At 46.1% G+C, this 24,355-nt stretch overlaps 1 protein-coding gene across 5 annotated transcripts in view; it reads right to left on the bottom strand.

The window, feature by feature from the left end:
• The window catches only part of SPOP (speckle type BTB/POZ protein), an 81,182-nt gene extending 58,055 nt beyond the window's left edge, over positions 1–23,127 (bottom strand). The window contains exons 1-4 of one of the 5 annotated variants that reach the window (XM_073607808.1): positions 22,916–23,127; positions 10,104–10,192; positions 9,237–9,368; positions 8,995–9,116 (exon numbers count right to left, since the gene is read on the bottom strand). In XM_073607808.1, the coding sequence (XP_073463909.1) occupies positions 8,995–9,116; positions 9,237–9,314 (200 nt within the window). In that variant the 5' untranslated portion in view covers positions 9,315–9,368; positions 10,104–10,192; positions 22,916–23,127. Of the gene's footprint in view, positions 1–8,994; positions 9,117–9,236; positions 9,369–10,103; positions 10,193–22,499; positions 22,826–22,915 lie in introns of those variants that run through there. The other 4 variants (XM_073607804.1, XM_073607807.1, XM_073607806.1 and 1 more) reach the window with 4 other exon arrangements.
• Positions 23,128–24,355: the final 1,228 nt, after the last annotated feature.

Below are 24,355 nucleotides of genomic sequence, written 5' to 3'. Positions count from 1 at the left end.
GTACTACTTGTGACAAAAAAAAAAAAAAAAAGATACATCTAAGATCAGAAAGAACATAATGTATTTTTCACTTCTGAGCTTTATATTGAGCCTTTCATTCAGTAATAAACATAATGCAATTACGTAGGCTAGAGAGGTCACACTTTGTTCTTCCAGTAATAGAAAGTCCTTGTATTCCTCCCTGCCCTTTACCTATTACCATGGCAACACTAAATTAAGGAGCACATTTCAAGCAGATCACATTAAAAGTGGATATGTGCTCAATTTTAAATCTATGATAGTCTTGCTTACTTTTACCTTTGTAAGCTGCGAATACCTATTCTTTGGAAAAAATCTTCACTGTGCAGCCCCCCTCCCCCCCCCCCCCCCGCCCGATCTCAGTCCAGCGATGTGCACAAAAGCAATGGCTTTCTCCTCTCTCTCCCTCCCTACTGGGCAGATCAATAGCAGCGGGAGACATTGGCTCCTGCTGCAGTCAATCTAATCCTTTGACAAGGGAGGGGGGCAGAGACAAGCCCCACTGTCTGTCTATAGATGCAGGCAGCGAGGGTCAGGAGCAGCCCACTCGAAGGAGCACTGGCGAGGGCCCCAAGAAGATGAGGATCACAGAACAGGAGAGTATGACGTGTTTGTTATTTAAAAAGAATATATATATATTATATATATTTTCCTTTAGAATTGCTTTATTTGCATATTCTGCTTTAAGGGAAAAGACACCCCACTATTCACCCGCCCCCCCTCCTTTGAACACTTACCTGAGCTTGTCAGGGATCCAGCGCTGTGACCGGCTGCAGTCTTCTCTCTCCTCTTCTTACAGGAAATTGAGGAGAGATTGGCTCCTGCTGCTACCAAATACTGTGAGGAGAGACTGGGGGCAGGATGGGGCCGAGCCACGCCGTGTGTGTCATGGACACAGGCAGTGTGGCTCGGACCACAGGTGTGCCCCCATAACCAGCACAGATAGGAAGACCCTGGAACACTGGCAGGGGACCCAAGAAGAGGAGGTTCGGGGCTGCTCTGTGCAAAACCACTGCACAGAGCAGGCAAGTAGAACATATTTGTTATTTTAAGAAAAAAATTCTAGACTTTACAATCACTTTAACCGCATAAGGACCGCCCCGCGTACATATAATGTGGCAGGGTGGCCCTTTAGCGCAAAATCACATACCTGTACGTGATTCTTGTAATCGGCGGGGCCCTGGCCGCCGGCAACCTGTGATCGTTCGAGGGAATGACAGAACGGCGGTCTGCCTATGTAAACAAGTGAGGGTCATTGTCAGTGAGGGAGAGACAGATCTGTGATTCCTGCTAATCAGAAACACAGATGGGTCTTTTCCTCGAGTCAGACTATCCCCCACATAGTAAGAAAACACACCCAGGGAAAACATTGTTAACACCTTCCCTGCCAGTGCAATTTTTTTTTTTTTAGCACTGATCACTGTATTGGTGTCACTGGTCCCCAAAAAGCGTCACTTAATGTCAGATTTGTCCGCCGAAATGTTGCAGTCCAGCTAAAAATCGCTAATCACTGCCATTACTAGTAAAAAAAAAAAAATATATATATAAGTCCATAAATCTATCCCATTGTTTGTAGACACTATATCTTTTGCACAAACCAATCAATACATGCTTATTGGGATTTTTGTTACCAAAAATATGTAGCAGAATACAAATTGGGCTAAACTGATAAACTAAAGTAACTGCTAAACTGATGGACTAAAAAGATTAGATTTTTTACACTTTTTTTATTGAATATGTTTTATAGCAGAAAGTAAAAAATATTGTTTTTTTTTTTTCAAAATTGTCAGTCTTTTTTGTTTATAGCGCAAAAAATAAAAACCGCAGAGGTGATCAAATACCACCAAAAGAAAGCTCCATTTGTGGGAAAAAAGGACACAAATTGTATTTGTGTACAGCGTCGCATAACCGCGCAATTGTCAGTTAAAGTAGCACAGTGCCGTATCGCAAAAAAAAGAGCCTGGTCAGGAAGGGGGTAAAACCTTCGGGAGCTGAAGTGATTACGTTTCTCTTGCTAGTGGGACCTGACTTTATGGATAAGTTCCACCAACAGCCTAAGGCCCCTTTCACACTGGTGGTAATTTTTAGCGTCGCTTTACCGTCGGTTTAGCGGCGGTATTCGGCCGCTAGCAGGGCAGTTTAACCCCCTGCTAGCGGCCGAGAAAGGGTTAAAACCACCGCAAAGTGCTGCTGCAGATTTCAATGGGCAGGAGCTGTGAAGGAGCGCTGTATACACCGCTCTTTCACCACTCCAAAGATGCTGCTAGCAGGACTTTTACCGTCCTGCCAGCGCACCGCTCCCTCGGGGCTTTTACATTGGAGACACAGCAGCGGCTCTATCAGGGCGCTTTGCAGGCACTATTTTTAGTGATGTAGCGCCTGCAAAGTGCCCCAGTGTGAAAGGGGTCTAACTAAAGAGCACTTAGTGACCATGGAAACAGTTTGTTTGGACAGTGGAACAAGAGTTGGAAGGCCTTAACCATGAAGTTAAGGAAAATCAAGAGTTTTCACATTCCCCTACACACAATAAAGGATAAGTTTGCCTTAAAAATAAATAAATGCACATATTTTTGCAGTTAAAAAAAAAAAAAAATGTGCATTTATTATTTTTTTTTATGGAGCTTGCAGAGCATTGCACCCACAATCAGCAGATCACAGGTACAATGTCAGGCTCCTGCAGAATCTCAGTATAGCTGTCTGTACCTCCTGGAGAGCAAGAAGACCAATGAACTACAAGAGCGCCCACCATCGCCCTCAGTTCATTGAGAACTACAAGCCATCTGCCACGGTGACAGATGATAGTTGTAGTTCATTAATTCACAAATCACTGTGAATCACCCTGCACAGCCGCCAATCGTTTAAATTGTGACAGCGGGTTCGGGGAGAAGATCCCCCACCCACAGTCACAGAGCGGGATCGGATGGGCGCAGGCAGGTACTCTTTGGTATCATGTTACACCCTAAATACTGGTATAACATGTAATCAAAAGGTGAACTTATCATTTAACCCTTTCATGCCTAAGCCCATTTCTGACATTTGTTGCTTACAAGTAAAAATCCATATTTTTTGCTAGAAAATTACTTAGAACCCCCAAACATTATATATTTTTTTTTTTTAGCAGAGACCCTAGAGAATAAAATGGCGATCGTTGAAATTTTCACACGGTATTTGCGCAGCAGTCTTTCATACGCAATTGTGCAAACTCGTGGAATGGCGACTTAAAAATCTCCATAGGCGATGCTTTAAAAAAATTTAACGGTTACCAGGTTAGAGTTACAGAGGAGGTCTTTTGCTAGAATAATTGCTCTCACCTTGACAATCATGGCAATACCTCACATGTGTGATTTGAACACTGTTTACATTTGCGGGCGCAACTTAAGTATGCGTTTTCTTTGCTGCGCGAGCACGCGGGGACAGGGGCGCTTTGAAAAAAAAAAAAAAAGGTATTTCTTTCTTATTTTATTTTTTAACTGATTACTTTTATTGCTGTCACAGAAAATGTAAACATCCCTTGTGACAGTAATAAGTGGTGACAGGTACTCTTTATGGAGGGATCCCAAATCCCTCCTTTGCACTTAAAAGTATTCAGATTGCCAAAATTGGCGTTTCTGAATACTGTAATTTGTTTTAATTGGCAGCCGAGTAAACCGAAAGGGACGTTGTGATGTCGCTCCCGGGATTTTACATAGGAGACACGATCAAAGCCAAATCCGGCTCTAAAGTCAACCGCTGGTCCAAAAAAATGGTACCGGGGTGATGCCTGCACGGTATAACCCCTTCAAGCCATGAATGCATATTTGCCTACGGTCAGCGTTAAGGGGTTAAAGAGAGTCTTCTCTGAATTATTCATCAGTCAATTCCTTTAGGGTGAATTGGCACAGAAAACAGAGTGAACTGTTGTTTTTTGCACTAAGCAAACAAGAATTTATGATTAATTCCCTTGACTTAAACTTGCTTTAAAAAAAAAAAAAAAAAAAGCTGTACCTGCAAAGATGTGAATGCCCACGCTGTTGAAATCCGAATTTCCTGGCTGAAGTCTCTTTTGAAACCAAAGCATCAGAGTGTTGATCTACTGTGCCCTAACTGTGCTGTGTGGCTTCTGCCACCAATCCCTACATCACTACAGAATACAATAGTTACCTAGGGGTTGGCATTGACAGGAGGAACCAATAAGCACAGCTGGGGGACACAGGAGATCGACACTCCCAGCAGTATTGGTTTCAGAAAATAATCCAGCTAGGGATTTTCTCAGTTTTTTTTTTTTTTTTTATTATTTCTTTCTCCCTGTTGAAAGAACCCCCCCCCCCCCCCCATTTATCCTGGTAACCATTGTCATCAAGACCGAAAGTAAGGGGAAATCCAAAGTTTGACACTTCCTACTATTAGAATATTTCATCTCTATTCTTGTTCTAAGGACATTTGTAAAACAGGATTTCTCCATACTTCCTTACACATCTTTGGGACAGGTAGTAAAGAAAAATAAAAACGTTCGCTGGACTTCTACCTTAAAGAGGAGCTCCAGGGATCCAGCGATGTCCACACCCAAGCAGATTCTTCAATCAGCTTTGGGTCCAGGTGCTGGCATCTTAAGTATGGGTAACCATCAGTAAAGCCTTGCGGCTTCACAGCCAGTTTCCTCCTGCAAATTCGGAATAGTCTCGCAGTCTTCTGGGAACGTTGATGTGTTTCAGAAGGCTGCAGGGGAAAGAGGAGGGGTGCTGAACTTTAGCTCAGATCACCACAGCAATTGGACTCGAAGTGGGAGAGGGTACCTATCAAAACTAGGTACCTGCGCCCACCCCCAAAAAGCCAAAATGTGGAGGGGGGGGGGGATGCAAACAAGTGTAAATTCCCCTTTTGGGTGAAGTGTCGCTTTAAGTTGAGACACTTAAAAACAAAACAACTGTTCCTCAGACCCTAACATTTAGCTTGGAGGTGTGTTTAGACCACATGTACAGGATGGTTTATAAAAAAGTAGGGTTTGCTCACAAAACCTAATCAGTGTGTGTGTGCTACATTTTATTTCCATGAGCAAGCAAAAATCAGCTAAAACCTGGCTGGATGCCAAGTCCCAAAAGGATGAACCATGGAGCCTGGCCATGGATGAGCAGGTATATCTAGAGACAATATAGAGAAAAAAAAAAGTGTTGCGCTGTCTTATGAAAAACAATTAAAAATGTGAATAAAAAATCAAAATGAATTATAATGAAATAAATAACAAAAACTATATTATATAAAATTTATATGAAGCGTTTGACTGTATTTCCGCCCTGCGTGGCGAGGTATTTTGCATTGTCAAGTTTTGCTTAAAAAGATAAAAAATAAATACCGTATTTATCGGAGTATAACACGCACCTTTTTCCCCTTAAAATCAGGGGAAAATCGTGGGTGCGTGTTATACGCCGATCCCCTCTGTTTGTGAGAGGAGCGATCGCCGCCGACATACACATAGCCGAGTCTACTCGGCTCTGCTCACAGTCACGCCCAGTCCCGTCATTGGACCTGTGTTATGTCCATCATAGGGCGGGACTGGGCGTGACGGTGAGCGGCACCGAGAAGAGCTGAGTACACTCAGCTATGTGTACCAGTCCCTGCGATCTCTGCAGCACTCGCTCCGCCGAGTCCCTGTGATCTCGGTGGCGCCATATTTAAATGTGTACAAGCCTGCAATGGACACTGGGGGCAAGGCTGCAATGGACACGGGGGGCAAGGCTGCAATGGACACGGGGGGCAAGGCTGCACTGGGGCAAGGCTGCAATGTAAGGCCGAAACAACTAATCGATTAATCGACAACTAATCGATTATGAAAATAGTAATCAATTCATTTCATAATTGATTAATCGGCCAGTAACATAGTGGGGTTAAAAAAGCTAAAATTAGCCCTACATAGTACAAAAAGAGCAAATAATCTCAACTGTAAATATTACTTTCACTGCTGCACAGTAAAAAAATGAAGGGCTAATTTTTAATTCTTTTTTAACTCCATTATGTTACTTAATGTCTTAGGCCTGGTTCCCACCCATGTGTTTTTTGTTGCTTTTTGCAGAAATGCACTACAGTTCATTTAACGTTCACATCTATGCTTTTTTCAGCTGCTGTGTATTTGGAAAGGGTCAAGGACCTTTTTCAATCCAAAACGGTGCTTTTTTGGTTCAATATACTTCAATGGAGAAGCTGCAGAAAAGCATGTAATATTACAGTTCTGTTTGAAAATCTGCAAAATAGTCTAGAATTTTTTTTTTCTTTAAATAAAAAAATTTGATCTGAGTCTGATGATATTTACCAGATTCAACCTCTAATAGTATATCTCTTCTGTCTGTTATTCTCAGAGAGGATTAGAGATTTTACTCCCTAACCATATAGTTGGTTATTTATATTTACCCCTGCATATAAAGATATTTAGGAATAAATTGCCTTTTTTTAAACTTTACATATTAACTAAATTATACACCACACTTCCTTTTAAGGTTATTAACCGATTAATCGAAACAATAATTGGCCAACTAATCGATTATGAAAATAATCGTTAGTTGCAGCCCTACTGCAATGGACACTGGGGGCAAGGCTGCACTGGACACTGGGGGCAAGGCTGCACTGGACACTGGGGGCAAGGCTGCACTGGACACTGGGGGCAAGGCTGCACTGGACACTGGGGGCAAGGCTGCACTGGACACTGGGGGCAAGGCTGCACTGGACACTGGGGGCAAGGCTGCACTGGGGCCAAGGCTGCACTGGGGCCAAGGCTGCACTGGGGCCAAGGCTGCACTGGGGCCAAGGCTGCACTGGGGCCAAGGCTGCACTGGGGCCAAGGCTGCACTGGGGCCAAGGCTGCACTGGGGCCAAGGCTGCACTGGGGCAAGGCTGCACTGGGGCAAGGCTGCACTGGACACTGGGGCAAGGCTGCACTGGACACTGGGGCAAGGCTGCACTGGACACTGGGGCAAGGCTGCACTGGACACTGGGGGCAAGGCTGCACTGGACACTGGGGGCAAGGCTGCACTGGACACTGGGGGCAAGGCTGCACTGGACACTGGGGGCAAGGCTGCACTGGACACTGGGGGCAAGGCTGCACTGGACACTGGGGGCAAGGCTGCACTGGACACTGGGGGCAAGGCTGCACTGGACACTGGGGGCAAGGCTGCACTGGACACTGGGGGCAAGGCTGCACTGGACACTGGGGGCAAGGCTGCACTGGACACTGGGGGCAAGGCTGCACTGGACACTGGGGGCAAGGCTGCACTGGACACTGGGGGCAAGGCTGCACTGGACACTGGGGGCAAGGCTGCACTGGGGCAAGGCTGCACTGGACACTGGGGGCAAGGCTGCACTGGGGCAAGGCTGCACTGGACACTGGGGGCAAGGCTGCACTGGGGCAAGGCTGCACTGGACACTGGGGGCAAGGCTGCACTGGGGCAAGGCTGCACTGGACACTGGGGGCAAGGCTGCACTGGGGCAAGGCTGCACTGGACACTGGGGGCAAGGCTGCACTGGGGCAAGGCTGCACTGGACACTGGGGGCAAGGCTGCACTGGGGCAAGGCTGCACTGGACACTGGGGGCAAGGCTGCACTGGGGCAAGGCTGCACTGGACACTGGGGCAAGGCTGCACTGGACACTGGGGGCAAGGCTGCACTGGACACTGGGGGCAAGGCTGCACTGGGGAAAGGCTGCACTGGACACTGGGGCAAGGCTGCACTGGGGCAAGGCTGCACTGGACACTGGGGCAAGGCTGCACTGGACACTGGGGGCAAGGCTGCACTGGACACTGGGGGCAAGGCTGCACTGGACACTGGGGGCAAGGCTGCACTGGACACTGGGGGCAAGGCTGCACTGGACACTGGGGGCAAGGCTGCACTGGGGCAAGGCTGCACTCGACACTGGGGCAAGGCTGCACTCGACACTGGGGCAAGGCTGCACTCGACACTGGGGCAAGGCTGCACTCGACACTGGGGCAAGGCTGCACTCGACACTGGGGCAAGGCTGCACTCGACACTGGGGAAAGGCTGCACTCGACACTGGGGAAAGGCTGCACTCGACACTGGGGAAAGGCTGCACTCGAGCAAGGCTGCACTGGACACTGGGGCAAGGCTGCACTGGGGAAAGGCTGCACTGGGGCAAGGCTGCACTGGGGAAAGGCTGCACTGGGGCAAGGCTGCACTGGGGAAAGGCTGCACTGGGGAAAGGCTGCACTGGGGAAAGGCTGCACTGGGGAAAGGCTGCACTGGGGAAAGGCTGCACTGGGGAAAGGCTGCACTGGGGAAAGGCTGCACTGGGGAAAGGCTGCACTGGGGAAAGGCTGCACTGGGGAAAGGCTGCACTGGACACTGGGGAAAGGCTGCACTAGGACAAGGCTGCACTGGGGCAAGGCTGCACTAGACACTGGGGCAAGGCTGCACTGGACACTGGGGCAAGGCTGCACTGGACACTGGGGCAAGGCTGCACTGACAAGGCTGCAATAGACACTGGGGCAAGGCTGCAATGACACTGATAAGGCTGCATTCATGGGCATTTAAATGTAAGGTTTTTTTCCTTAAAATTCCCTCCTAAACTTGGGGTGTGTGTTATACGCCGATAAATACGGTATATATAATATCTTTTTATGCAAAACTTAGTACACAGTCAAAAAACGTTTCATATATATTTTACATATTTCATGTAATATATTTTTCTGATTTATTTCATTACAATTCATTTTGATTTATTATTCACATTTTCAATTGTTTTTTATAAGACAGCACAACACTTTTTTTTTTTTTTTTTTAACTACGTTTCTGGATGTTGCTGTGTACAATGTTGTGAGTGCTGCTGTCAATTTGATCATTTAATTTTTAATCAACTCTCACACACACACACACACACACACACACACAGCATTATTTTTCCATATTTATTATCCAGAGACAACTATTTCATAATCAGCAGCAGATCCGCACAACATCCAGCATACCATCCACCTCAAAAGACTGTTTACTACTCACCATTTGAGCTTATCATTGGCTCCCGAGGAGAAAGTAGAGCTTTTGATCACCTCTCCCATCTCCTCTCGGCAGAAACTAAAGTTATTGATGGTCCACATGTAGGAAAACTTCACGACTTTTATCTGTAGGGCATGAACAAATGCAAAACATTGCCTGAAAGCCCATAATAAAAAGGAAGAGCTGACAAAGCAATATATTGTAAGACAACTTCAGTAAAAAAAAACTATAAAAGAAAAAGTGACCTGTGTATAACACCAGCTTTCAGCCACGGGGCCAGTGGACATCTCAGCCGGGGGAGGGGGACTTGGTACTCGCGACATCGCCAGTTTGACGGATTTTGTGAGGCAGAGAAAAGAGCCCTGACGGGCCTTCTCCTATTAGAGAAAACAGAAAAAAATAAATATTAGAACATATAAACCTCATAAACAGCACTTTACCAGAATCTGTCATAGACATACTTTTTTTTTTTTTAAAAAACAATGTATTTAAAACTATTAAAGGGATCAGAGGCGCTGGCAGGCATCACTGATGGGCACAGAGTGTCATCCCTAATTTGCAATGATTGCCATCCCTGGTGGGATGTAGTGGGTTTACTTTGTGGTTATGGGTGGGCATCCTCGGGGTGGGGGGTGGGGCTGCACTGATGATCAATAAGTGAAGACCTCCCCTGTCAGGAGAGCAGCAAAACGGCTCTCCTCTCCTCGTGTGTCAGCGCGAGTAGAGGAAAAGCTGATACACAGCTTTTCCTGTTTACAATGTGATCAGTTGTGATTGGACACAGCTGATCACGTGGTATAAAGCCTCAGTCATAGGTTCCTTACCTAAATTGGAGATGCGGTGTGTCAGACTGACACACCACAGATCGCCGCAGGCGCGCGGTTGCAGCTTATCCTGCTGGACATCATATGACGCCCAGTCAGGATAACTGAACCACATACCGGCCATTATTCTGCTATAGGCCAGGTAGGAAGTGATTAAAAGCGCAAGACACTGCTTGCCACAGACACTTCTTGCTCAGTAGAATGCAGTGATTTACCATGCAGGAGTGTAATCCAGCCCAAAACCTTAAACTTTTTAACAGATATGAAAAACAATCCCAATAAACTCACCCAACAATCCAGTAGAAAATTCACAAGAGTCACACGATCAGCAGAACGACAGGTAGATCTGATTCCAGAATACACCTTGGAGTATCTGTCTTAACAAGAACAGAAATGTATTTAGACGCTTTTACTCCATACCTAGTCCAACTAGTTCTGTATACCTGAGCTAGTCTATAAAAATGGAGGCGATGGAATGCAAAGCAGTTACCAACAGCAACTCGTTTAAATTGTATCTAGTGTTCTGATTAAAAAAAAATAAAATATATATATATATATATATAGTTGCTTGGGGCAACATCACCTCTATTCCATCACTCTGGACTGACACACTGGAGAAGATTTACTAAAACTGGTGCACCCAGAATCTGGTGCAGCTCTGCATAGAAACCAATCAGCTTCCAGGTTTCATTGTCAAAGCTTATTGAAGAAGTCGAAGTTAGAAGCCGATTGGTTACCATGCACTGCTGCTCCAGGTTTAGTAAATCTCCCACAGTGCTCCTGTAAGTAAAACAATAGGATTAGGGACCCATTCTGTAAAATATACAATAACAGAGGTCACCAGAAACATAGAAAGCACTGCTACCTTAGCATATAGAGCAGGGATATGCAATTAGAGGACCTCCAGCTATTGCAGAACTACAAGTCCCATGAGGCATAGCAAGACTCCCACAGCCACAAGCATGACACCCAGAGGCATGATGGGACTTGTAGTTTTGCAACAGCTGGAGGTCCGCTAATTGCATATCCCTGATATAGCGATTTTACGTTACAAAAGGGGATACATTTTACTTTAGAACAATCAAGAAAATAAATTAGCAAAAGAATTCTACTCAGACTCAGCTTGCCTGGTTGTAAACCTCAGACAATGAATATGAACAAAGCATATCCCCTCTATAGTGTGTGTACTTGTAATTGTACTCAATGAAGAGAACTAAGGCTCTGTTCACACATAACCGAACTGGATGCGCTTTGAACTGCATCCGATTTTGCACGACGTGTGAAATAACATGGATTTCCATTGAAGTTGTGCATTTATATGCAGTGCATCCACAATGCACATTTAAAAAGAGTCCTGTGCGTTTTCTGAGCACTGCAATGAGGTGCGAATTTTAGACTCACTGAGTTCTATGGGAACGCTTCTGAATCGCACATCTGTTCAGGATTTCAGCACAGATTGCTCTCCTACTACAGGAGATGACACCCTCTCTCTACTATGGATTGGCCTGCACTGAAATCACAGATGTGACAAAAATCCTGACCAGAGTCTTGCAAATTCACATCAGAACCGCATTAAAAACTGCACCTGAACTTCTGAACAAATGCTTTTATTCGCAGTGTAAATGGACATACAATTGGCACTAAACATGTGTGAACCCAGCCTTAGCCCCCGTTCACATTGGACAGGTCAAATCACATGACCATTCGCAGCCTATTGCTGGCAATTGCATTGTTAAAATCAGTGCAACACCGACTTTATGGTGCCACATCGATTTGGAAAAATTAGTTCCTGCACTACTTTTGGCAATTTCAAGTGTGACTTTCATAGATATCCGTGCAAGAAGTCGTCATGTCTTTCAAGTCGCACTGACATTCAGCTTTGAAATCGTGCGATTTCAGATAAAGTTGCACGATTTCAAAGCTGCAGTCAACGAGAACGGGGGCTAAGCGTCATTTCTGTCGGCTACATTTTTCTGACACCAAGAGAAAAATGGTGACAGGGGAGGGAGCTCCAGCAGATTGACAGCCTCAGTTCAGTTCCTGTGTGCTGGGGGTGTGCCCCTTCCCTCCAATCAGCTCTCAGAGCTCTCCCCACTGAGCTCTGCAGAGTAACTTTAGCTCTCTCTCTCTCATGAAAGTGTTCCAAGCGGCTCAGAAGCTGCTGGAACGTTTTCAGAAGCGGTGAGAGAAGAGGGGATGTGGATCTTTTGCTTTTAAAGGTAACAGGAGAGATTTGATGTCTTTTTAACCCCAGAACTCTCCATAAAGAGGATCTGTCATCCTTATTTCTATAACAAGAAATGTTTACATCTCTTGTAATAGAAATAAAGAAAAATTTAAAAAGGGACAGTGTAAAAATAAAAAGTAAATTAAGTAGAAGCGAACACATAAGTCGTGCACGCATATGTAAACGGTATTCGTACCACACATGTGAGGTATTGCCACGATTGTTAGAGCGAGAGCAATAATTCTAGGAATGTAGTTTGTTGCCATTCCACAAGCATGCGCAATCTTATAGCGTGACATGTTGGGCATCTATTTACTCGTAACATCATCTTTCACATTTTACAAAATAATTGGGGTATACAGTGCCTTGCAAAAATATTCACCCCCCTTGGCTTTTTACCTATTTTGTTACATTACAACCTTTAGTTCGATGTTTTTTTTAATCTGAATTATATATGATGGATCAGAACTAAATAGTCTAAGTTGGTGAAGTAAAATCAGAAAAATTATATATATTAAACTATTTTTCAAAAATGAAAAATGAATTGGCATGTGCGTATGTATTCATCTCCTTTGTTATGAAGCCCATAAAAAGCTCTGGTGCAACCAATTACCTTCAGAAGTCACATAATTAGTGAAATGATGTCCACCTGTGTGCAAACTAAGTGTCACATGATCTGTCATTACATATACACACCTTTTTGAAAGGCCCCAGAGGCTGCAACACCTAAGCAAGAGGCACCACTAACCAAACACTGCCATGAAGACCAAGGAACTCTCCAAACAAGTAAGGGACAATGTTGTTGAGAAGTACAAGTCAGGGTTAGGTTATAAAAAAAATATCCAAATCTTTGATGACCCCTAGGAGCACCATCAAATCTATCATAACCAAATGGAAAGAACATGGCACAACAGCAAACCTGCCAAGAGACGGGCGCATACCAAAACTCACGGACTGGGCAAGGAGGACATTAATCAGAGCGGAGCACAGAGACCTAAGGTAACCCTGGATGAGCTGCAGAGTTCCACAACAGAGACTGGAGTATCTGTACATAGGACGACAATAAGCCGTACGCTCCATAGAGTTGGGCTTTATGACAGAGTGGCCAGAAGAAAGACATTACTTTCAGCAAAAATCAAAATGGCACGTTTTGAGTTTGCAAAAAGGCATGTGGGAGACTCCCAAAATGTATGGAGGAAGGTGCTCTGGTCTGATGAGACTAAAATTGAACTTATTGGCAATCAAAGAAAACACCATGTCTGGCGCAAACCCAACACATCACATCACCCAAAGAACACCATCACTTCAGCAGTCAGGACTGGGAAACTGGTCAGAGTTGAGGGAAAGATGGATGGTGCTAAATACAGGGATATTCTTGAGCAAAACCTGCACAACTCTGTGTGATTTGAGGCTAGGACAGAGGTTCACCTTCCAGCAGGACAATGACCCCAAACACACTGCTAAAGCAACACTTGAGTGGTTTAACCCTTTCATGACTAAGCCTATTTTTGAAATTTGGTGTTTACAAGTTAAAATCCGTATTTTTTGCTAGAAAATTACTTAGAACCCCCAAACATTATATATATTTTTTTAGAAGAGAGTCTAAAGAATAAAATGGCGATTGTTGCAATATTTTTTATCACACGGTATTTGTGCAGCTGTGTTTTAAACGCAAATTTTTGGAAAAGTGACACTTTCATGAATTTTAAAAAATCCAAACAGTAAAGTTACCCCAATTTTTTTGTATAATGTGAAAGATGATGTTACGCCGAGTAAATAGATACCAAACATGTCACCCTTTATAATTGCACGCACTCGTGGAATGGCGACGAACTACGGTACCTATGAATTTCCATAGGCGACGCTTTAAAAAATTTTTTACGGTTACCAGGTTTGAGCTACAGAGGAGGTCTAGGGCTAGAATTATTGCTCTCGCTCTGACGATCGCGGCGATACCTCACATGTGTGGTTTGAACACCGTTTACATATGCGGGCGCGACTTCCGTATGCGTTTTCTTCGCTGCGCGAGCTCGCGGGGACGGTGTCGCTTTAAAAATTTTTTTTTTTTTTATTTATTTATTTTATTTATTTTTGTACTTTTATAAATTGTGTTTAAAAATTTTTTTTTTTTTTTTTTTACTTTTATTGCTGTCACAAGCAATGTAAACATCCCTTGTGACAGTAATATGTGGTGACAGTACTCTTTATGGAGGGATGGGGGGTCTAAAAGACCCCCCATCCCTCCTTTACACTTCAAAGTATTCAGATCGCCAAAAACGGCGATTCTGAATACTGTGTACTTTTTTAAATTCGGCGCCATTGGCAGCCGAGTAAACGGGAAGTGACGTCATGACGTCGCTTCCGCGTTTACAATTAGAAGGCTGGAACGAAGCCGCTCACAGCTTCGTTCCAGCCCGCCCCCAGCCGCCGGAGATTCCCGAATGGACACCGGGCCTCCCGATCGCACGGGAGGCCCGGTAACAGCGGCGGGAGGCGGCGGGAGGGGGGGGATGTCCCCTCCCGCTCCTCCGGTATAACAGCCGAGCGGCTTTTAGCCGCATCGGTTCTTATATTCGGGTAGCCGATCGCCCGCTGAAAACAATGGTACCGGGATGATGCCTGCAGCTGCGGGCATCATCCCGGTATAACCCCGGAAAGCCGAGGCCGCATATATGCGTTCGGTCGGCGGGAAGGGGTTAAGGGGAAACATGTAAATGTGTTGGAATGGCCTAGTCAAAGCCCAGACCTCAATCCAATAGAAAATCTGTGGTCAGACTTAAAGATTGATGTTCACAAGCGCAAACCATCCAACTTGAAGGAGCTGGAGAAGTTTTGCAAGGAAGAATGGACAAAAATCCCAGTGGTAAGATGTGGCAAGCTCATAGAGACTTATCCAAAGCGACTCGGAGCTGTGATAGCCTCAAAAGGTGGCTCTACAAAGTATTGACTTTAGGGGGGTGAATAGTTATGCACATTGACTTTTACTGTTATTTTGTCCTATTTGTTGTTTGCTTCACAATAATAATAAAAAAATAAAAAATAAAACACCTTCAAAGTTGTGGGCATTATCTGTAAATGAAACGATGCAAATCCTCAAATAATCCATGTTAATTCCAGGTTGTGAGGCAACAAAACACGAAAAATGCTAAAGGGGGTGAATACTTTTGCAAGGCACTGTATCCAAAGCGACTTGTAGCTGTGATAGCCGCAAAAGGTGGCTCTACAAAAGTATTTACTTTTTTTTTTTCTGTTATTATGTTCTATTTGTTGAAAAAAAAAAAATGCCAAGGGGGGTGAATACTTTTGCAAGGCACTGTATATGTTGGAAATATAACCAAAATTACAGCGCTTCCCAATAAATTGAGCTGCAGTTCTAATTGTGGGCATACAAAAATAAATACTGTATTTATTGGCGTATAACACTCACTTTTTCACCATGAAAATTGGGTGCAAATAGCGTGTGCGTGTTATACGCCAATACCTCAGTTTTAGCTGCCTCGGAGGGGGCAGGCAGGGGGGGGCGAGACGAGCGCCATCGGATTATATACAGTGAGAATTTCCTTTTTACTTGACGGTCTCTGTAATAGGAAGTCCCTTCTCCTGGGCCGCCATTGGACCACTGTTCTGTCTATCATAGGAGATTTTCACTGTATGTAATCTGTCGGTGCTCGTCCCGCCCCCCTTCCTGTCCCCTCTAGGCTGCAGATGGGCATCAATCAGGCTGCACTGATGGCAATGGTGAGGCTGCTGCATTGATGGCAATGGTGAGACTGACTCCTACTCAGTGTCTCCTACTGCTGCCAAAAGCCAAACAGAGTGCAAGGGGCAAGGCTCTTGTGGACATCGATCGATAGAGGGCTCAGGCATCCAATTACATGAAACCAACGTTGGGAGTGGCAACTCAGAGGAAAAAGACTTTCCCAAAGCCGGAACTGACTGAGGAGCAGAAGCAGGAGATTCGAGAGGCTTTTGATCTGTTCGATACTGATGGCACAGGAACGATCGATGTTAAGGAACTAAAGGTTCCCCCTGCTGACCATTTGGATTCACCGGACGGAGAGTTCCTGTTTGTTCTCCCTCTGTGAAGAGATTGAAGGTGTTGTCCCCACTGAGTGGAATTCCACATATAAGCTGATATAAAAAGCTTCACTGTATATGTTGTTTTGTTTTTTAATTCATGGAATTGTACTTTTTCCCCAAAACTCCATTTGTAAAACCACTACGCAAATATCGTGTGACATAAAAAAAAAAATTTGCAACACCATTTTATTCCTAGGGTCTCTGCTTAAAAAAAAAAAGTTTATAATATTTGGGGGTTATAAGTAATTTTCCAGCAAAAAGATACTGATTTAGGTCTGGTACACACTGATGCGTTGTGAATTTAGCGCGATTTTGACCCTATTGCGTTGCAAATCTTCTTTGTGAATTCATTACGTGTTTGTTGGGAATTTACTGCGATTCTACTGGAATGAGTTGTCATTTTGGAGGTGACTGCGATTTCTGTCTGGCCAATTGAACCCAAACTTCCTGTTCTCTTCCTGGTTTTTGTGGAGTGCGTGGAGGAGGAGAGCTGGAGGTGACGAATTCGCACATATGTGAACCATCAATGCGATTCAAGAACGATTTACATTGATGTCTATGGAGACTAAATTCGCAACGCAAGACAGTAAACTCGCACAAGACCCTTTTTTTATCGCAACGCATGTATGTGAACGACCGTCATTGAAAACAATGACTTTAGGGATGACGTGCGAATTTAAAGTGTTTTTGACGCATCGCATTCGTTATGAACTCGCATCAGTGTGAACCGGGCCTTAAAGCTTGTAAACAAAAAGTGCCAGAAAAAGCCTGGTCTTATGCAGCCTACACACGAGCGGATTTTTCGACCGGACTGGTCCGGGGGACAATCCAATCGTGTGTGGGCTTCATCGGACCTTCAGCGGACTTTTCCAGTCGAAAATCTGACGGACTTTAGATTTGAAACATGCTTCAAATCTTTCCAACGGACTTGAGTCCGGTCGAAAAATCCGTTCGTCTGTATGCTAGTCCGATGGACGAAAACCCACGCTAGGGCAGCTATTGGCTACTGGCCATCAACTTCCTTATTTTAGTCCGGTCGTACGTCATCACGTACAAATCCGTCGGACTTTGGTGTGATCGTATGTAGGCAAGTCCGTCCGTTCAAAAGTCCATCGGAAGTCCGTCAAAAGTCTGACGAAAGTCCGCCGGAATGGCCGTCGGACTTTTGTTGCCGCAAAGTCCGCTCATGTGTACGCGGCCTTAAAGTGGTTAAGCTTTGACACTAAAACCTGGAAGCAGATTTTCTATGGAAAACTGCACCACATTTGCAGTTTTAGTAAACCAACTCCCATCGTGTCAAGCTGTAGCAATGTAATTATGCAATACAAAAAAAAATTCCTGGAGTTCAGCTTTAGGCTCCTTTCACAATGGGGCGGGGTCGGCGGTAAAGCACCGCTATTGAAAGATGCAGAATTTCACACTGGAATCAAAGCACTGGCACTTTCGGGTCAGTTTGCAGGGCTATCATTAGCGCCTGCAAACCGCCCCAGTGTGAAAGGGCCCTAAAAGCGGAACTAAACCCTTCTATCTGTTTCAGCTAAGAAAGCTGCCATCTTAATTTGATCTGTAACTGCCATGGTGCTGTACATGTGATCAGTTATGACATCAGCCATTTGATGGTTTGACAGTTTGGTTAAAAGCAAAGTGACAGTTATACTCCTGGATTGCCGGGAAAGCTAACTATTCTTTGGAAACATTTAACCTCTTCAGATCCGTGCTATTGCCGAATGACGGCAACAGCGCAGACCTACATTGCCGGGACGACGTCTACTGATGTTGTCCCGTGCACGAGCGGCCTGCGGGGCGCGCTCGGTGATCAGCGAGTCTATGAGACTCGCCTGATCACAGATCAGAGTAAGGGGTCGATCCCGACCCCTTACCACATGATCAGCTGTCAGCCAAAGACAGCTGATCATGTGATGTAAACAGAGCCAGTAATCGGCTATTTTTTCTCCTCGCGCTGACAGCGTGAGGAGGAAAAAAAAGCCGATCACCGGTGGCCGTGAGAGGGACTTCAGTCCTGATCACGGCGATCATCTGTGCCCCCTACCAGTGACACCTAGCAATAGGCAGCAATGCCGCCTACCAGTGCCCACCAGCGTCACCCATCAGTGCCACCCATCAGTGCCACCCATCAGCGCCCACAGTGCCACCCATCAGCGCCCACAGTCAGTGCCACAACAACAGTGCTGCACATCAGTGCCCATCAGTGTCACCTACCAGTGCCCATAAGTGCCCATCAGTGCCGCCCATCACTGCCACCCATCACTGCCCCCCATCAGTGGTACCTATCAGTGCCCATCAGTGCCACCTATCCGTGCCACCCATCAGCGCCGCCTTATCTGTCCCCCCCATCAGCGCCGCCTTTTCTGTCCCCATCAGCGCCGCCTTTTCTGTCCCCATCAGCGCCGCCTTTTCTGTCCCCATCAGCGCCGCCTTTTCTGTCCCCATCAGCGCCGCCTTTTCTGTCCCCATCAGCGCCGCCTTTTCTGTCCCCATCAGCGCCGCCTTATCTGTCCCCATCAGCGCCGCCTTATCTGTCCCCATCAGCGCCGCCTTATCTGTCCCCATCAGCGCCGCCTTATCTGTCCCCATCAGTGCCACCTTATCTGTCCCCATCAGTGCAGCCTATCAGTGCCGCCTCATCAGCGTATATCAATGAAGGAGAAAAATTACCTGTTTGCAAAATTTTATAACAAACTATGAAACATGATTTTTTTTTTTTTTTTTCAAAATTTTCCATCTTTTTTTGTTTGTTTAGCAAAAAATAAAAACCCCAGCTGTGATTAAATACCACCAAAAGAAAGCTCTATTTGTGGGGAAAAAATATGATAAAAATTTAATTTGGGTACAGTGTTGTATGACCGCGCAATTGTCATTCAAAGTGCGTCAGTACTGAAAGCTGAAAATTGGTCTGGGCAGGAGAGGGGTTTAAGTGCCCAGTAAGCAAGTGGTTAAATTGATGAATTTAGTTCCACTTTAAGCAGTTAAAGCAACAGCACTTTCTAGAATAAAGGTTTTACATAAAGTAATAAAAGCTGATCGTTGTAAACATTCCTGTCAGTAGTAAATGGTTCATCTAACTGACACTTTTGGTCTGTTAGAGGAAGTTGAAAAATAACAGACTTGCTGGCCAAGTCACCACATAAAAATAAAGGGAAAAAAAAACCTAAAGAACCCCACAGAACGCTTTACAGAGGTCTAAATGTATCCTTTTTTTTTTTCTCCCTTTTGGAAAATGAATAAAAGTCAATCTTTGTAAGCCCCAACCCCTGTCCCTGCTGTACTACCTCTGGGACAGCCTTCTCTATGACAGTGGTAGGCAAACTTCAGCCTTTTAGCTGTTCCAGAACTATAAATCTCATCATGCCTCTGGCCTTATGCTTGTGGCTGTCAGAGTCCTGCAATGCATTATCAGACTTGTAGTTCCCCAATAGCTGAAGGGACAAAGTCCACCTATGGCCGGGTCTACACGTAAATATGGAGAGGGATATAAATAGTAGAGCTGGGCGATTTTCTCCAAAAAAAAAAAAAAACTTGATTCACGATTCGAACCAAGTTTTTTTTTTTTTTTTTTGATGGACAACGCGACGGTCCTGAGGAGCTGCTGGCAGGAGTTTTTAGGCAAGGCCACAGCTTCGGCCTAGTCCGCGGCGTCTGGCCTTGCAGACTAGGTCGAAGCCGCGGCCTCACCTAAAAACTCCTGCCCGTCGGTCCTGGTGAAGAAAAAAAAAAAAAAAAAATCTAAAAAAATCGGTTTGATGAAAAAAAAAAAATCATATAATAAATATGATCATAAATATGATTCTATACAAGTAAACTTCCCTGGCTTGTTTGTATGCCTTATACTAGGCTTACCTATAGGTACTGTAAATATCTCCTAAACTTGCACTGTTTAGGAGATATTTACTATATATACGCCGCCGATGACGTCATCGAGGCATGAGCTCTGAAGGTACGGCCGGCCACCTGTGTCGTGACCGTTGGCTCCCACGTGTGGGAGCGACATCATTGCGGATCCAGCCACTTATAGCGCGGGAGCCCACAAACCCCTAAGAAACAGCGGGGAAGACGTCAGCCGTCTTAGCGGTGAGCGGGCGCCGCTGGAGGGCTTCGTTATAAGGTATTTTATAACAAGCTAGTATGCTGTGCATACTAGCTCATTATGCCTTTGATTACAGGGGGGTTTTTTTTCTTTACAACCTGTTTATTGCGGAGTTCCACCCAAAAATGGAACTTCCGCTTTAAAGAGGGAGTCCACCTAAAAAACAAATTATTAAAAGCCAGCAGCTACAAATACTGCAGCTGCTGACTTTTAATAAATGGACACTTACCTGTCCAGGAGTCCAGCGATGTCGGCAGCCGAAGCCAATCAATCGCTCATCTCTCGGCTACTGCCGCCGCCATTCTCTGTGAGGGAATCAGAAAGTGAAGTGTTGCGGCTTCACTTCCCGGTTCCCTACTGTGCATGCGCGAGTCGCGCTGCGCGTCCTAAGTGGTCCCCGCTATCTCCTGAGACCTGTGCGTTTCCCAGGAGACAGCGGGGGGTGCGGTAAGGGGCGTGACTCCCACGGGAGTCTATTCCAGGAAGTGGGTGCAAATACCTGTAGTAGACAGGTATCTGCACCCCCCTCCCCCCTGAAAGGTGCCAATTGTGGCACCGGAGGGGGGGGAGGAATCAGATGAGCGGAAGTTCCACTTTTGGGTGGAACTCCGCTTTAAGTGCTGGTGACCCCCTGACATGTCACATTTGGAATGTCATTTTTTTTTTTGGGTACCCAGTTTTTATAGGCACCCAGCTCCCACTTCCTTGCCGGAAGAAAGATCACCCCTCCTCCCTCCCTCCCTGCAATCTTCTGGGACACGTCACAGGTCCCAAAAGATTGCCCAGCCATTTACAGCGTGCAGCGCGGCTCGCGCATGCGGACCCAGCTATGAAGCCACAGCCGGGCGCCCACAATTAGAATTCTGGCGCCGCAGAGAGGAGGGGGAGAGAAGTGAAGCTTCGTTCGCCCGCATCGCTGGACCGTGGGACAGGTTGAGCGTCCGATTATTAAAAGTCAGCAGCTACACTTTTTTGTAGCTGCTGACTTTTAAATGGGTGGAACTCTGCTTTAAGAGAAAAAGCCTTCTGTGTGCAGCAGCCCCCCCTCAACCCCCAATACATACCTGAGCCCCATCTCAATCCAGCGATGTTGCATGAGAGATTCAGCTGTCCGGGACTCTCCCTCCTCATTGGCTGAGACGGCAGTGAAGTGCCACTGGCTCCCGTTGCAGTTAAAGTAGTGAGCCAATGAGGAGAGAGAGTGAGCCAATGAGAGGAGAGAGAGCGAGCCAATGAGAGGAGAGAGAGCGAGCCAATGAGAGGAGAGAGAGCGAGCCAATGAGAGGAGAGAGAGTGAGCCAATGAGAGGAGAGAGAGCGAGCAAATGAGAGAGCGAGAGCGAGCCAATGAGAGAGCGAGCCAATGAGAGAGCGAGCCAATGAGAGAGAGAGAGAGAGAGCGCCAATGAGAGAGAGAGAGAGAGAGAGAGAGCCAATGAGAGAGAGAGAGAGAGCGAGCCAATGAGAGAGAGAGCGAATGAGTGAGAGAGAGAGAGAGAGAGAGAGAGAGAGCTCTGATGAAATGGACAGAAGGAGCTGTGGCTCGGCTGCCCCCCATAGCAAGCTGCTTGCTGTGGGAGCATGCAACAGGAGGGAGGGGCCAGGAGCGCCGAAGAGGGACCCAAGAAGAGGAGGATCCGGGCTGCTCTGTGCAAAACCACTGCAACAGATCAGGTATGTATAACATGTTTGTTATTTCTAAGCAAAAAAAAAAATAACGAGACTTTAGTATCACTTTAAGCTTTGAAAATCAAAGCTTGCAGCTGATTGGTTGCCATGCACAACTGCTCTGGTTTTAGTAAATCCCCCTCGATTGTTGGCATTAGCTCTAATGATCAGGAACCTCCAATTCCTCCTGTATTGCACTGTAACTGTACAGTCTGTCCTAACGTTGTGAATTGATGTGCAAACTGTTGGCGCTATAAATAATGATCGTTTAAAAGTATAAATACATGACTATTCCCTGAGCAGAGCGCACAGGTCACTTTATTCCTACATAATAATAACATCTGTTACCTTCCAATACAAATCTGAGACTAATAAAAAGTAAAAGGAACTCCAAGATCACACTATTCATCAATAATAATAATATTATACATACAGTAATGGGGGGGGGGGACTTCCCCTGATCTCCCCCCTGTGTATAGATAACAATGAATATTGTACACAGGGAGTACTGATCAGGTGATCACAGAGCCTCTGAGATTGTTGTGATCCATCTGATGACAATACTGTTACAGTACACACACATAGATATATATACAGTCACTCACACACTATACCTCAGCTCTATGGGTACAGAATTGTGATCACCCCACCACAGGAAGTGTTCATTCCAAGTCCTAATCAGCTGTCAGTTCCTGGTTCGTTGCCCCTCCCCCTAAGGCTCCCAGGGGCCCCTCTTGCCTCTGTGTTCGGCTGTCCTCCCCCCCCAGGGGACCTCTTTTTCTCCCCCCGGGGCAGGTCACACAGTGGCACCCTATGGAGGGAGGGGGGAGTTAGGGAAGGCTCACTATCCTACAAGCCAGAAACCCTGCAGAGGAGCAGCACGCATGCGCGGGCCGTGAGGCGGTGGGACGCATGCTCAGTGCGTCTTCCCTCACGAAACCAGAAGCGACGCATGCGAAGAGTGGACTACTGGGGAGGGGGGGCTGCGCATGCGTGCTGTGTGAAAAGCGTCGACACTCACCAAATTGTCCAAAAGCTCTGTCTAGACTCCCTTAACGGAGCTCACAGCGGTTTACCAGAACGGCAGCTGTCAGGGGACTGGCCGCCGCCGGTGGTGGGGTTGTTCATTTTTCAAAAGCGACCCGACCTCCTAAGCACACGGCAGAACGTAACGGCCGGCCGTGACGTGCGGTGCAGCGAGGCTGGAGCTGCTGGGAAGCTGCGCATGCGTGGTGCGCCATGCGAGTCCATACTTCCGCCAGCACTGAGGAATTTTCCCCTCATATTATTTACAGTAAACAGAGACTGTGGCCAATGCCCCAGGGAGATATTACACAGTGTGCATTACTGTTATCACACTTTAATTTTGTAATAAACGTATTTTCTCTTACATATAATAAATATCACATGACATGGTCAGCTTTTCATGTAAAATAGCCTGTATGGAAAAAAGCTTTATGACCGCCCTCAGAAAATGCTACTTGCCTGTCTGCCTCTGGCCTTCATGCTATCTTAGTAGTCACGTCCTGGAAAAAGCATGCTGCTAGTGAAGTCAGAGCTCCTGCGTTGCAGCGACTCAGAAAGTCAGAGCTCCTGGTCTGCAGTGATTTAGAAAGTCAGAGCTCCTGCGTTGCAGCGACTCAGAAAGTCAGAGCTCCTGGTCTGCAGCGACTCAGAAAGTCAGAGCTCCTGGTCTGCAGTGATTTAGAAAGTCAGAGCTCCTGCGTTGCAGCGACTCAGAAAGTCAGAGCTCCTGGTCTGCAGTGATTTAGAAAGTCAGAGCTCCTGCGTTGCAGCGACTCAGAAAGTCAGAGCTCCTGGTCTGCAGTGATTTAGAAAGTCAGAGCTCCTGCGTTGCAGCGACTCAGAAAGTCAGAGCTCCTGGTCTGCAGGGACTCAGAAAGTCAGTGACATTATTACAGTGATCAGTGCTAAAAATATCCACTGTCACTGTACTAATGACACTGGCAGGGAAGGGGTTAACATCCGGGCGTTTAAAGGGTTAAATGTGTGCCTAGCTAATGTTCCAGTGTAGTAGGGGAGGTGCTTTTACTAGTGAAAGGCATATATCGGTGTTTCTGCTTTAGACCCCTTTCACACTGGGGCGCTTTGCAGGCGCTACAGTGCTAAAAATAGCACCTGCAAAGCGCCCTGAAAGAGCCGCTCCTGTCTCTCCAGGATCCGAGGGCTTTCACATTGGAGCGGTGTGCTGACAGGAAGGTAAATAAAAAAAAGTCCTGCTAGCTGCATCTTTGGAGCAGTGAAGGAGCGGTGTGTATACTGCTCCTCCACTGCTCCTGCCCATTGAAATCAATAGGGCAGCGCGGCTATGCCGCCGGCAAAGCGCTGCTTCAGCAGTGCTTTGCGGGTGGTTTTAACCCTTTTTCAGCCGCTAGCGGGGGGGGTAAAACCCCCCTGCTAGCGGCCGAATACTGCTGCTAAAACATCAGTAAAGCGGCGC

The sequence above is a fragment of the Aquarana catesbeiana genome, linkage group LG12 (assembly GCF_042186555.1).
Source record: "Aquarana catesbeiana isolate 2022-GZ linkage group LG12, ASM4218655v1, whole genome shotgun sequence".
Taxonomy (NCBI): domain Eukaryota; kingdom Metazoa; phylum Chordata; class Amphibia; order Anura; family Ranidae; genus Aquarana; species Aquarana catesbeiana.
Note: the sequence above shows the minus strand (reverse complement) of the source record. Positions and strands in the feature narration are given on the sequence as shown.